This window comes from Pyrgilauda ruficollis, unplaced genomic scaffold, assembly GCF_017590135.1.
Source record: "Pyrgilauda ruficollis isolate IOZ18807 unplaced genomic scaffold, ASM1759013v1 scaffold77, whole genome shotgun sequence".
Taxonomy (NCBI): domain Eukaryota; kingdom Metazoa; phylum Chordata; class Aves; order Passeriformes; family Passeridae; genus Pyrgilauda; species Pyrgilauda ruficollis.
The window spans coordinates 1,538,824-1,552,378 of record NW_024529599.1 but is presented as its reverse complement, the minus strand read 5'-3'; the positions used below and the strand labels follow the sequence as shown (position 1 = coordinate 1,552,378).

Below are 13,555 nucleotides of genomic sequence, written 5' to 3'. Positions count from 1 at the left end.
GCCCTTTGTCACTTGGGATGATGGCAATGTCCCACAGGGGAGTCAGGAGCAGCTCTGGTCCCCACCATCATCTTCCCCCATGGCTTCCCCTGCCAGCCAGCCAGCCAGGGCTGGATCCTGCTCTGCTCCCTAGTGCCACACACCCACAGTCTTCCTGTGAGACCTCACAGTGCCACATCCACCATTATCTGAGCTCCTAGGACCCCCCAAGCAAACCATCCACTCACAGGGCCAGGTTTCACCACTGCCCAGCTCAGTGACCCTTAGTTCAGCTTCTTTCCACAACCAGAACCCAGGACAGTCATGCTCCACTCAAAATACATTCAGGTTCCACCCTGAACAAAGGCAAAAAGACCCCAAATTTAAGGGAAAAAAACCCAAAAACATTAAAAACCCCACCACAAGCAGCACAGTTATAATTTCAAAGCAGCTGGACAAAAACCTAATACTAAAAATCCTAACTCAAACCCAGAATATATAAAGGGGAAAAAGAGAGCCACCTCACCCTGCATTTGTGAGTGGAGAATAGGAAGTGCAGCCCCCAGGACCACCCACACCCAGCTGGTGACACTCAGAATTAGGGCTGATAAGAGGATTCAGCTGGGGAGAACACGAGTCCCATCCCACCAAGGCTCTGCTGGTGCCCCTGAGAGGAACAGGACGTCCCCCTCCACCACATGACAGCCAAAATCCCAGTATTGAAAAGAAACATGAACTGAGATTAGTCTTGACATTTCTGGGTCTTGTAATCACAGTGGGTGACAAAAGCAAATTCTGGATCAGAGCTTTTTCCCTGAGCAATTTAAACATGGTTATTTTAAGAAGACTGAGCTAAACAAAGGGGTGACAGCCCAAAAGTTGAAAGCCACAGGATGTGGGGTCCTGGGATTATCTGATAACCAGGCAGTCCAAGCAGTCTCCAAACTACATGTGCTTTTTGGAAATCAGGGTGAAAAAGCACTGCCCAGCCTTCTACCCCTCGCCCCATCTGTGGGTTCTTGTCCCTGTGGAGAGGCACTGCTGGCCAAAATCACCTGACCCCCTCACAAGGTGAAGGCTCAGTTCAGGAGGAGGAAATAATGAGGCAGGAAGCGAAAATTAAATCATTTCAGTGGAAAATGGAAGGGAATGGTTTTCACATTAATCTCCCTTTGCTGGCATCTTGTCAAAGGGCTTTTATTGGGAAACCACAGCCGGACCCAGGGACTCTGGTGGGGAGAAAAGCTGTGTTTTTCCTCCTTGAGCCTCAGTGCCTCCTGTGAGATATCCCACAGCAACAGGAGACGGGTTTGAGGTGAAACCTGAACTTTTGGTGCGTTTCCCCGTCAGAGCTGTCCGTGCCTTCCCTGGCAGCCACGCTGGCACGGGTGTGAGGCCTCACTGCACGGGTGTGAGGCCTCACTGCACGGCTGCACTCTCCAGGCAGCCAAAGGCACCAGACACGGCTGCAGCCTGAGCCAGGAGAAGCAGTGACACCACCGAAGGGACAATCCCCCTGCCCCGGTGGGCAGGACACAGCATCTTCCCGCCTGGCCTGGCTGGTCCCACAAGGTTCTGACAGCCCCACGGCAGGGCACTGACATCACAGTCAGTGATGCTGGGGAAATGTGCTGAAGAGTTTATTTATCGAGCTGATAAGATTTTTAAGAATTTGTGAGAATTTGAGAATTATTTGTATTATAATTACGAAGAATTTATTATTTCAGAAAGTATTTTCATTTGGGGAAATGTATTTAAGAAAGGGCAAAATGCAGTGAGGAGAGAGAGGGAAAACATGATAGAAGGCCCTGTGAGCAGCATGGCCTGGGACTAATATTAATTAGGAATTTTTAATATATACATATACATACATACATACATATATATATATATACATATATTTTTTTTTTAAATTTTTTTTTAATTTTTTTTTTTTTTTTTTACTTAAACTCAGCCTGTCTACCCGTATCATTTACCGGTGCATGATCTTCCTGCCCTTTACTCCAGCCCATGGTTCGTTTCACCTCCCTTCTTGCAGAGGGGGTTAATGGGGGGCACCTCAGCACGGCGGACCTGGGCCAGATCCCCGGGCAAAACCCGGTGCCCGGCCCCGGGTGCTCCGTGCCCGGCCCCTGGTGCTCCGTGCCCTGCCCGGTGCACGGCCCCGGGTGCTCCGTCCCTTCCCCGTCCCCTCCGTGGTGCCCGGTCCCCGCCGTTCGCAGTCCTCCAAGCCGCCAGGAGTCGCGTTGACGCAGCCCGCCCCTCTTGGCGGCGCTCGTGCCCGGCGGCGGAAGGACGCTGGTCCGGCACGTGCCCATGGAGGCCGGCGGGTCCCGCAGCCTCAGGTGGGGCGGAGGTGGGGGGAAAGCGGGGAGGCACCGGGGGAACCCGCGGTGAGGGGTGCGAGGAGGTGCCGTTGGGAACCTCAGGCTCCCGAGCTACGGGAAACCGCGGGAGCACCGCGGGAGCCTGCGCTATTGGGGACCCGGGAGGCACTGGCGGAACCCGCTGTACCCGGGAAAAGGAAGCACAGGCGGGAGCCGCCGATGAGGGGGCCGGAGAGGTACCGGGGGACCCGCGGTACGGGGCCTGGGGAAATACCGCGGGAACCCCCGGTACGGGGATCCGGAGAGGCTACCGAAGCACGGGACGACCGGGGAGGCCCCGGGGGACTGCAGTCCGGGGCTGCCCGCGGTCCGGGGTCCCGGGGCTGGGCGGCTGCATGGGGCTGTCGGCCGCTCTCCGTCCCTCACCACCCCGCTGTCGGCCGCTCTCCCGTCCCTCACCACCCCGCTGTCGGCCGCTCTCCCGTCCCTCACCACCCCGCTGTCGGCCGCTCTCCCGTCCCTCACCACCCCGCTGTCGGCCGCTCTCCCGTCCCTCACCACCCCGCTGTCGCCCGCAGCACGGCGGAGCAGCCGGAGGGTCGGCAGGCCCCGCGGAGCCCCGGCGGGCAGAAGGATTTCCTCCCCGACGGCTCGGCCCGGCAGGCCGAGAGGCTGCGGCGCTGCTGCGAGGAGCAGTGGCGGCTGCTCTGCGAGGAGCTCCCGGAGCGGCCGTAAGTCCATCCCTGGGAGCGGCGCTGGCAATGGCTTTCCCCGGGCAGAGCGCAGCTCGGGGGTTACGGGTGCGATCGAGCTGGTGGCAGCAGGAGGTGTTGGTCAGCACAGTAAGCCCCACACAGTTCACTTGCACTCGGTGCCCGTGCTGGAGCAGCGGCAGTGTGACACAGCCTGGCTGTCCCTGAAGGAGCACAGGGACATGCTGGCACACCTGTGTCTTCAGAGAGTCCCTCACAGGGCTTTTGGTTTTTACAGGTGCGTGTATTATCCTGTAGCATTTGCAGGTAGCAGCCACTGCCTTCTTGGGCATGATCCAAGTTACAGAATGTCTTGTTGATGCTTCTCTGTGGCCTTGTGCCGATTTGGCCAGGTGTCAGTGTCCCTGACTTATCAGTTTTAGTGGTTTCAACAGTGCTGCCAGACTTTGGTGCTTATCACTTGGGAGGCATTCACACCCACCTCTCAACACACACCTTCTCTGCTTGGCCTGCAGCTATTAATTTTTCCCTGTGAGTCCCCGTGGGTGGGGTACAATGATTTGAGGATGTCTTGGCAGCAGCTGAGTTCTGTATGATACAGAATCAGCTGAATGGTTTGCGTTGGAAGGACTTTAAAGATCACCCCATTGGGCTCCCTGCAGTAGGCAAGGACACCTTCCACTAGACCAGGGTGCTCAGAGCCCCATCCAACCTGGCTGTGGATACTTACAGGAATGTGGCAGCCACAGCTTCTCTGGGCAACCTATGTTAGTTCCTCAATATTCACATATCCTGGCTTAGGCCATGCATCTCCAGCAAGCTGCTGTAGCCTGTGGATGTGTCTCTGTGGTGCTGACTGAAGACGTTTTTAACTGGTTGGTGTTGATAAAGGGGTGCTGCTAGATCCAGGGGATGATGGCTTTCTAATACCTTTTGTAAATGCCACCTGGAAACTTCTTGCCCTTTGACACCTTCCTGAGCTTGTTTTGTGTTGCTGCACCAGGAGCTGATTGTAGGCCACATTAGCAGTAACAAACGAATCTGTATTCTTCTCAGGGGGCACCTGGTGAAGGCTGAGTGGAAACCAGAGCAGGGCATCGTGGAGCTGAAATCCCCTGCGGTGAGTGCTACAGTGTGCTCTGTGCCATCATCTCCTGCTGCCTCACAGATTCCTTAATTTGCTTCTTGCAATGGAAGGGAGCCTGGCTGTCAGCAGGGAACAGCCAGAACCAATCAGGGATTTGTGCTCCTGTTCCAGGGAAAGTTCTGGCACACCATGGGGTTCTCAGAACGAGGCAAACAATGTCTGCTGCCTGAGGAAGCTCTGTACCTGCTGGAGTGTGTAAGTAGGATGAGGGCACTGGGTCCTCACTGATTGGGGGAGCTGTAACTGATAAACAGCTGGTTCTCAAGGAATTGTCTCTTTTAGTGTGTTGCTGGTGGACCTGTTTGTTGCCAGGCTGTGGGTTCATTCCTTGTACTCTCAAAGGAGCCTCTGTCACTGACAGAGTGTGTTAGTTGGATCTGTGGCCAGTTCATTCAGCTTAAGCAGAGATCTTTGGGGTTGCTGCTTGGGATTTCTTTCCAGTATGTATGTCAGAAAGAAATTTAAATACGGCAAACAGAGTAGTGAGACCACATTGTGTTCAGTGGTCCTCTGCTTGCAGAAATGCTTCTTAGGGCTCAACTGGATTTCTTTGCTCTAGAGAGGGTTTTTTTTTGGTCTCTCCACCAAAACCTGCTATCAGTAGAATTGGTGCATTGATCTAAAGGGAACTTTTACCCCTCAGCAAAACAAACAGATTGTGAGTGTCTGATGCCATCTCTTAAATCCTGGCAGCAAAGGTGAGGCTTTTTCACCCCTGGCATTCTGAGAAATAATTTGTAAACAAATTGATGGCAATAAAATGATTTAGTCAGATGCTGAGTACAAAATCCCCCCAAAAGCACAAAAGACCAGTGAGATGCCTTCAGCCTATGTCATGGAAAAGGTGTAGTTCCTAGGGTTTTATTTTCTTTATGAGGAAACACCATTTAAAAAGGAGGGAAAAGAAGTGTAGCCTAAAAGAGCCTCCTGGAGGTCATTTTTTATTCCCAGGGGAAGTTACCTGTGGGATCTCTGGGTCTGTAAAGGAAATAAATGCTTCTGAGTAGGCACCAATTGATGCCACCTGAAGCTGCTGTTCATTCCTCTACTCCAGTTCTCAGTTACGCTGGTCATAAGTGCTTTTGTTGTTGTGCTGTATCCTGAATTGCTCAGATCATCAAAGTTAATTTATCTCTCCAAGCAATGGTTATTTTATCAGCTGAGCATTTTGCTTCCAGCTGCATCTTCTGAAGAGATGCAGGAGCTGAGAGCTGTGGGGTGGGAACTTCTTACCTGGCTGATCAAACCAGGGTATGGGGGAGCTGGGTATGAGAAAGGGACTGTAAGTAGTCCAGGTGGCACAGGGGGAGATGGATATCCTGTCAGGGAGCCAGCTGTGAGGATCAGTGGGAAAGGACAGGGTGTGAGCTTGCATAGATTTATTCCTGTGACTCACACCAAGCTTCTGCCCTGCAGGGCTCTGTCCAGCTCTTTTACAGGGATGTGCCCCTATCAATCCAGGAAGCCTACGAGACCCTGTTGTGCCAGGAGGCAATGAGCCTGTCACATTACCAGGTGTGTTGGGACCTCCAGCTGTTGGAGGAGGATGAAGACAGAAAGCCCAGCCACACAAGCTCTTCCAGTGGCTGGAAGGAGGGTAGGATGACTGGGGAGGGAAGTCATCCTCAGCTGTTCCCCCTCACCTTCTTCCAGATGTTCAGTTCCTGTTTCCCCACCTTTGCTTTGGGTCCTAACCCTGGCATTTGCTCCTCTGCCAGTGCCATACTGTGTTCACTGTCCTGGTTTAGGGCAATTTTGGGAGAAAAACCTAGAGGTTTCCTCTAGAAAGCAAATTCAAGCAGCCCCTCCCCAGCTGGTTTGGGAAAGGATTTCCTTGAAGAAAAGTTGAAAAAACTATTTATTTAACAGGCAAAGCATTCAAGAAGAAGAGCAATGTTAAACATTAAAATCTCTTGCTGCTCCAAAAGAGAAGACAAACTCAGAAAGTCCCCTTTGTGGGTCCCCTCCATGGGGAAGTAGCTGGGCTCACTCAGTCTCTCATCATTCCCTCTGGCACTGGAAATGCTGCGGCCCAGGCCCGGCCCGGTGAGCCACACATGTGAGCTGATGGTGCTCTTCTGGGTGTTCAGGCCAGAGCAGGTTTAAACAGGTCCAAAGAAAAAGAAAACCACAGTCCAGGGAACTTCTCTGCCTCAGCTAGCTAAAAACTAACTAAAAGCAAAGGAGAGCTCTGTCCCGCTGTCTGTCCATCTGCAGGCAACACAGTCCAGGAGCAGGAATGTGGAGGAGTGAGTGCAGTTTCTGAAAACAAACTGCACGCTTCTTCCCCCACCTTCACTCTCGGAACCAATCTTAAAGGTGCAAAACTTATTTCTGGGCTAAACAGATGAACGGGGATATGAGCATCATAAAGTCACCCCAGGATATCACTCAGTCATAGTGGAATTGAAGTAAATAGTTTGTGTTTAGAGCTGTCATTTAACCTTCTTGCTTTCCTTTGCTCTAAGGTGTTCAGCCACTTGAAGCAGCTGGGTTATATTGTACTGAGATTCGACTCCAGGTAACCAACTTTTCCTTCCCGTGCTGCTTTCTCCTTCCTGAAGACCCTGAGACTCCCTGTACCCACTACCTGGCCCCAGGAAATGGGACCAGAGAAGAGGACTTCGGCCCTGCATTCCATGTCTTGGGAGGATTAAAGGCTAAAAGTGGCAATCTGCCCTTCCTTTCTCCTCCCTCCTGAGGAGTTGATTTGGAACATAAAATGGGGCATGAACTGAGGGCCATCCTGGTCCCACTTGGGCATTTTCTGTGTCTTTGGTTGCTGTATCCTGGGGGCTGAGCAGAAGGTAGTTCCTCTACATCATCCTGCTCTCAGCCTCCGTGTTGGTCTCTCCTTCCAGCACTGTCCCGTCTCCCTATGAGAGGCAGCTGAACTTGGAAAGTTGCTGCAAGAGCTCTGGGAAACACCATCGTAAGAGGAGGAGAAGTTCCAGCCCCTGGTAAGGATGTGGTCCAAAACCTTCTCCCATCCTCTTCAGGCCACACTGGCTCAGGAGCAGCTGCTTTGCTGCAGTGTCCCCAGGCCCTCCTGCTGGGAGTGACCTGGTATGGCACCTTGCTCTTGGCTGTTCCCAGGCAGTGCAGCACTTTTCCTGAATGCTTTGCAGTGTTCCCTTTTGTCACATGTGTGTGTCATGCCAGGGCTAAGAGGGGCAAATTGCCCCCAAGTCCTCTACCTGTGGTGCTGAGATGTCAAAACAGAAGGGTGGAGAGGTCGGTGCAAAAGGAACATGTATCATGTGCCTCCTCCTACTCTTTTTTAGCAGGAGCACAGCTACCACAGCGCACATCTTGCATTTATCCACCTCCTCAGTCCAGCTTACCCACCAAGACTCGACAGTAGAGAGCAGAGTTGTGTCCTAGGGCTTGCACATGTCTGAAACATCACCACAACCTGATAATGAGCAATTCTTCTCATAATTCTGACAGTTCCCAGGAGGTGGCGTCAGCCTTTCAGAAAAGGGGAGGATGAGGCTGGAGAGTCTCTGTTGACAGTAAATCAGTGCCCAAGGAGTTGTGGAATTGTAGGAGATTAAACTGCTGGTCTAAGAACTGCCCCATCTTCTCTGGAATCAGGGTCTGAATCTCACACCAATAAGAGGTGCTGGCAGGCAGGTTTCTGCCTGGCCTGTGCTGCTTTGGCTGAAGTCCATAGTGTTTGCATGGAGGTGTTTGGGTCAGTGTCTGGGGTGTGGACCTGGCATGGCAGGTTGGGAACATTGTCTATACAAATCAAGGCTGAGATTCTCTTGGGTGTTGAAGTCAAACCTTGTGCAGGTTTGACTTCTCAGGAGTTTAATCTGCCTTTGGCATTCACTGTTTAGTTTTCCCTGCCTTTTTCTTTTCTCATTTGTCTCACAAAGAAGTTGTTGTGAAGGGTTTGCAGACCTGTCTGGGGATTCCTGCCACCTTTGCTGTCCTTCCTGCAGGTTCAGGCTTGGCAGACTGCATTCTTCCTGTTAGCAGGGAGCAGGCAGAATTTAAAGGAAAGTAAGCTCTACCACATGCTCTCCCTGAATTTCTTACTGTTCTTTTTTCTTTAGGTTGCATGAGAAGAAACACAGAGTGTATGAGGATCTTCCAGAAGCTGAAGGGACCTCTAGCAAAGATGGAGATGACTATGGAGACTCCATTCCAGTGAATGAAAAGCCCTTGTCAGTACAGCCAAAGGAACCAGATGCTGGCAGTGCAGAGGGGGAGTCAATGCCAGTTCCTCTTGATACAGGACAAAAGGACTCTCTGAACTTCTCCAGCAGGCAGGTTGGAGACCACAAGGAGAGCAGCACTGGCACCAATGCATCCCGTTGGGATTTTACCACCATCACCTTTCCTAACGTGGCCTCAGACCAGCCATGCACACATCTGCCCTCCCCTGACAGCAGGCTCCTGCCAGAGAACGTGCCAGGCAGGGAGGTGGATGCAGCTTCCTGGTGCACACAGATCAATCAGAAACAGGAGAAGCTGTCGCGGAAGGAGAGGAAGCAGCGGGAGAGGGAGAGCAGGTACAAGAGCAGTGTCAATGCCGACCAGGAGGTGAGGCGCTGCTCCAACTGGCAGGAGTACAAAGCCCTCTTGGAGCAGAGGAGACAGCAGAGGGTTTGGAAGCAACCGTCACACCTCTGGGACCAAGCTGTCACACCGCTGCTGCGGCCAGAAGAAGTGACCTCGCCAGGTAGTGGCTCTGGGAACTTGACAGGGACCAGTCTCTCCCCCCCCAGCTCTGAGAAAGAGTGTCTGATATGCAGTAGCAAAAGGGGTGACATGGAGAAGCTGAACATCAGTTTTGGGGACAGTACTTTGAGCAGGAGAATCTTTGTATAGCCCACTCAAGTGCCAGGATAAACAGGGCCTTGGGAGGGCTTCTAATCCATTCCCCATGTCCTGCTGTATTGCAGTCCTTCCTGCTGGGCTATTAGGCATGTGCAGTCAGGGCCAGCAAGATGCAAAGCAACTGCAGAGTGTCTGGGCTGTGTGCTGGGAGGAGATGAGGAAGTTGAGGTCTTTGAAGTAGCCAGTGGTGACTGTGGAGCTGCCAGCCATTGTCAGAGGAGGAAGGCTCGTGGGTGGTGTGGAGTGCTTGGAGTGCCCTGGGAGGGAAATTGCTGGTCTGATCCTTTCCCGTTCCTTCTCCCTCCAGCTGCGCTCCTCCAGCAGATCAGTGTGCTGCAGCCCTCCCACATCCTGGATGGAGCCTCCTGGTTAGTATCCAGCCAGTCAGCTTGGAGCTGTTGGGGAGAAGGAGTGTCTTGTGACTGTCCCTGCTTGTGAGGTCTGTGAGGTGCTCCCAGCAGCAGTTTGGGAGCTACCACACATCCAGGGTGCCAAGAGAACCCAGTGCTCTGCTCCATGACCCCTAGCATCTCTAGTGAGGGGGTGGCATTTCCATGAAGTAGCAGGTCCTGCAGCAACAGAGCCAGGGCTTTCCAGGCAGCAGGGTTCCTCTCTTATCCTGCTTTTCCCTCTCTGCACCCCAGCCAGAGGTTTGGTTGGGTTTCACCTGTGCCTCATCCCTGGAGTGTGCTGCCATCCCTGCTTCAGTGGTTATGAAACCTTGGCTTTGGGACTTTGGGTTCTGCTCCTGCCTCAGAGTCTGTGTGGTGCTTGTGAGCAGTTCCTGCAGTGCTTTGCTCCTGTCTTTGTTAGTGCTGCTTCTTGTGAGGGCATGGGGTAGTTGTGAGCCAGGATCTTGCTCTGGTCTGACCACAGGAAAGCTCTGGAAAGTAATTAGTACAGTTGCAGGGTCAGTCCTTTGAGGAGTGAATACTTTCAAGGGACCCAAACCAGTCAAAACTAGACCCAAACTAAAGGGAATTTTTGCTCCCTCTTTTCTCTGCTGTACCCATACCCTGCAGTGTTCTGATCCCATATTGTGGATGTGTTCCCCTGCAGGCTGCAGGAGGACCCAGAGGCCATGAAGATAGACTTCAACGTGTATCAAGCTGACGCTGTGTCCAAGTTTAAGAAGACAAACCCTGGGAAGCCCCATGTCAGGATGTGTGTTCGGAGGTACCTTCGAGTCTTGTGCTGTTTGTGAAACTTTGCAGTTGTTGTGGAAACGAAGTCATAATGATCTGTAAATGGCCCAGCATCTTGTGAGCTTTACAGATCATCAGAGTGTCTCTGATGGTGGTCCTGCCCAGGAAGTTTTTTTCTTTCAGTTCCTCATCCTTTGTTGGAGGCTGTGGCCGACAGTTCCCCAGCTTCCCCCTGCCCTTGCATTCAACCCACACTATTTGGTCATCTGCTCATGTCTGACTATCACTGGGAGTCAAGAGAAAGAAGCCACAACTTTTATGCAATGCTTGTGGAATTCAGGTAGAACCCAATGCTACGGGAGCTGAATCCTCAGTCAGTGCAGATCACTGTGGATTTCTGCAGAGATTAACCTCCCCAGAAGGGGAGGGTTCAGTATTTTTGTCAAGTGTAATGTTAAAATCACTAAGAAGAGAGGGTAGGTGTCCCCTTTCTTGTGGATCCAGAACCTGAAACTCTGTAGCTAGGTACAAAGTTCAGTTCCTGCCTTTTCTCATTTTGCTTTACTAAAACTGTCCCTCTGCTCTCTGCAGCTGTAGTAGACAGAGCAAGGAAGGTGGTAATGCAGTTTTACCAAGGTATGTCATGAGTCAGTAGGATGATCCTTGTTGCCTAAATATTTTCATTGATGAGCAAAAAGACTCTGCAGAATTAAAAGGAGGGAAAAGCAGGTCAGATGTTGATCCCAGCAACCTAAAGATCTTCCCAGCACAAAGGTATTAAGATTGCAGTGGATTGACCATTTGCCAGTATCCCTGTGAGCTGCATCTAATGGGCACAGCGTGGAGCAGTCTGCAGTTACCTTTGTTTTTGGCAAAGGATTCAACAGCTCCCAGTTCCAGGCATGCTGGGTGCTCACTCTCAGGGCTGGCAGCCTCCTGGTGGACTGCAGTGGGTGGGGAGAATCACTACCAGCATCTCAGGCCAAAGGGAGCTGTTGTGATGGCCGGCCAGGACAGATTTGCCTCTGTGTTCCTCTTGCTTGGAGAACAAACAGGATGTTTTTTTCTCTTTGTAGCTTTGATGAGCAGATCCCCTCCCTGCGGGCTTTGAAGCAGGTGACGTATCTGAGTGGGGACGTCCCGCTGGTCTTTGCGCTGGTGGAACATGGAGAAATCACCTTCTATTCACTGAAGGAGTTCAAGCTGCCCGTTGATGTTAATCAGTGAAGTTGCTGTCACTTGCAGAAATGGGATAGGATAAAGGGAAGAGCTTTACTCAGGAGTTGTTTTCCTGATTAATGAAATATTACAGAAAACAGCCTGTGATAATTGGAACTTTGGGAAGTTGGCCACTTTATTGGATGTTACAGATTTCACCCACCCAGATGGCTCAGGCATAATGTGTAATTTACAGCACACAAGTCTGTTTGGCTTAGCTGGGCTTTTCTGGGCTGGAGTACACACTGCTTTGTTCTTGAAGCCACTGGCTCTCCAGCTTTCTCACCTCATGGACCACCAGCCTGCCTTTCCTGAGTCATCTTCGGCTGACTGTGGACAGTTAGAAGACACTTTGCTGGTGATCCTTTTGTCACATGTAAAGAACCACTATGCTACACCAATGGAATGGCTGGAGTGTCACTGAGGTCAATCAGGGACAGAATAAGCTGATCAGTGCTGGTGGCCTGAGCCTCTGTCATTCATCTGTGCCAGCAACCATCAAATCAGATTCTGGTCTGAAAAGGGCACAGCCATAAACTCAGTCACCTGGAGGAAAGTTTCCAGACACTCGAGAGCAAGAAACTGTGCCTTGAACACAATTTCATCAGCCAGAGACCGCAGAAAGCCCCAGAGCATTGCAGATGGCAGCTTGGCCTCCTGCAGCAGCTGTGCTGAGATGCATTTTGGCCACACGGTGTTAAGCCATGCTAAAACTTGACCACCACTATCAGCACACTGCATCTGGCATCTCACCAGGGCTGGGCTGCAGCCCTTTTCTTTCAGCCCAACATCCTCTTTCCTGGCTGTGGATCTTTGTTATTTCTCTTGCACGTGGGAGGTCCCTGAGTAAAGAAAAAAGCTACAGATTCCTCATGAGCTTTCCAATCTCCTCTCCACCAGGATATCTAGGTACTAAATTTGCTTTAGCCTCTATGCCAGAAGTCCCAGGTGCCAGAAGGTCTGCTCAGTGGGTGGAAGTGAGCTAAGCATGGCTGTGTTTGATATCAAAAGTTTTCAGAACTGTAATAGCAACTGGTTTAGATGTGTTTTATTTTGTATTTTTTAAAAATTCCTTTTGGAGATGTGGAGAAGGCTAAGCAATTAAAAAAAAATCCTTTTCCAAGCATGCAGGCTCCTTGGTGTGTTTCTTAATTCCCCTAGAAATGTTAAGTTGTACAGAGGGAGATTGTGGAGGCTACTGGGACCGGAGCAGCAGCAGCAGCTGGTGAATGCCTGCTCAAGGTCATGCAGCCCTGTGGCTGCGTAGCCCTGGTAACCCTGCTCCTACGCCGTCTGTGCTTGCTGCAGCCGCTGCCCTGTTCCCGGGGAGGGCAGCGTGACTCAGAGCCTGGAGGTGTCCCTACATCCGCGTGCAGTTCCTGGCGGCACACGACTCCTCTTCCTCGTTCATCTTCCTCCTGCGTGGCCAGGTATCGTAGCCCAGGGTGCCGGGGCCGGCTCCTGTTTCACACACACGCCCCAGTTATCAGATGCTGGAAGTCGGCGGGGCTCTCCTGAGGTGAGGGGTCTGGCGGCTCCTCCCACGCTCCCTCCCCTTCCTCTTCCTCCTTCCAGCACGGCTTCGGCTCTGATAGTTTTCGCTAAAGCCGGGGTTGGCATTCCCAGCTGCCCTCAGCATTCTCCCAGACTGTTTTACAGATTAAGGCAGTGGGAAGGGAGTTTCTAAGAACAGGCACAGCCAGGAGAACTCCGGCCTGGCCCGCAAGGCTCGTGTTTGTCCTGGAATTAGGTCAAACTCACTCCTGTTGATTTCAATCAGTCTCATCTCTGTATGCCAAGGTGGAATTGTATCGATGAACTCTACGAGAGCCACCCAGTGAGTTTCACTGGGGCAGAGACTCCCTGATTCAGCACAAGACAATTACAATTTAATAACCACTGCAGGGAGGATTGAGAAACTGTGGCTGCCTTGCTCAGCACTGTAACATCTGATGGTGCCTTTACCCACCCCAGAACAGGAGCATGATCCAGACTGATACCACTGCTCCATTTTGGCCTGTGATGCAGATCGGCTGAGCATTGCAAGAAGATGAGAGAACTGAATATTTAATTGAAAAACATCACTTTTGGAAAAGTGGGTGAAATACTGTTACTGGACCCTTGTCAGAGCTAATTTCAAGCTTTTGCGTGGATGCAGAGTGGGCAGACCTTCAC

General features: G+C 51.7%; 1 protein-coding gene across 3 annotated transcripts; it reads left to right on the top strand.

Annotated features, from left to right (window-relative positions):
* The first annotated feature begins 2,249 nt into the window (after positions 1–2,249).
* On the top strand, positions 2,250–12,503 carry TSEN54 (tRNA splicing endonuclease subunit 54). 3 transcript variants are annotated; one of them, XM_041486614.1, is made up of 12 exons: positions 2,250–2,324; positions 2,885–3,037; positions 4,076–4,139; positions 4,278–4,361; positions 5,583–5,681; positions 6,635–6,687; positions 7,028–7,126; positions 8,231–8,859; positions 9,325–9,385; positions 10,077–10,193; positions 10,754–10,798; positions 11,239–12,503. In XM_041486614.1, exons 1-12 carry the CDS (start codon positions 2,296–2,298, stop codon positions 11,387–11,389), a joined length of 1,584 nt encoding a protein of 527 aa, XP_041342548.1. In that variant the 5' UTR covers positions 2,250–2,295; the 3' UTR covers positions 11,390–12,503. The 3 variants fall into 3 exon arrangements, with proteins under 3 accessions (XP_041342548.1, XP_041342550.1, XP_041342549.1); XM_041486615.1 differs by lacking the exon at positions 2,250–2,324 and adding an exon at positions 2,389–2,542; XM_041486616.1 differs by lacking the exon at positions 10,754–10,798.
* Positions 12,504–13,555: the final 1,052 nt, after the last annotated feature.

What these genes read in the sequence shown, in the direction of transcription:
- TSEN54 (XM_041486614.1), top strand. Translation starts at nt 2,296, where the DNA reads ATGGAGGCCGGCGGGTCCCGCAGCCTCAG. An exon ending in GAGGAGCTCCCGGAGCGGCC is followed by an intron (nt 3,038 to 4,075) that starts GTAAGTCCATCC and finishes TATTCTTCTCAG; the next exon opens with GGGGCACCTGGTGAAGGCTG. An exon ending in GTACTGAGATTCGACTCCAG is followed by an intron (nt 6,688 to 7,027) that starts GTAACCAACTTT and finishes CTCTCCTTCCAG; the next exon opens with CACTGTCCCGTCTCCCTATG.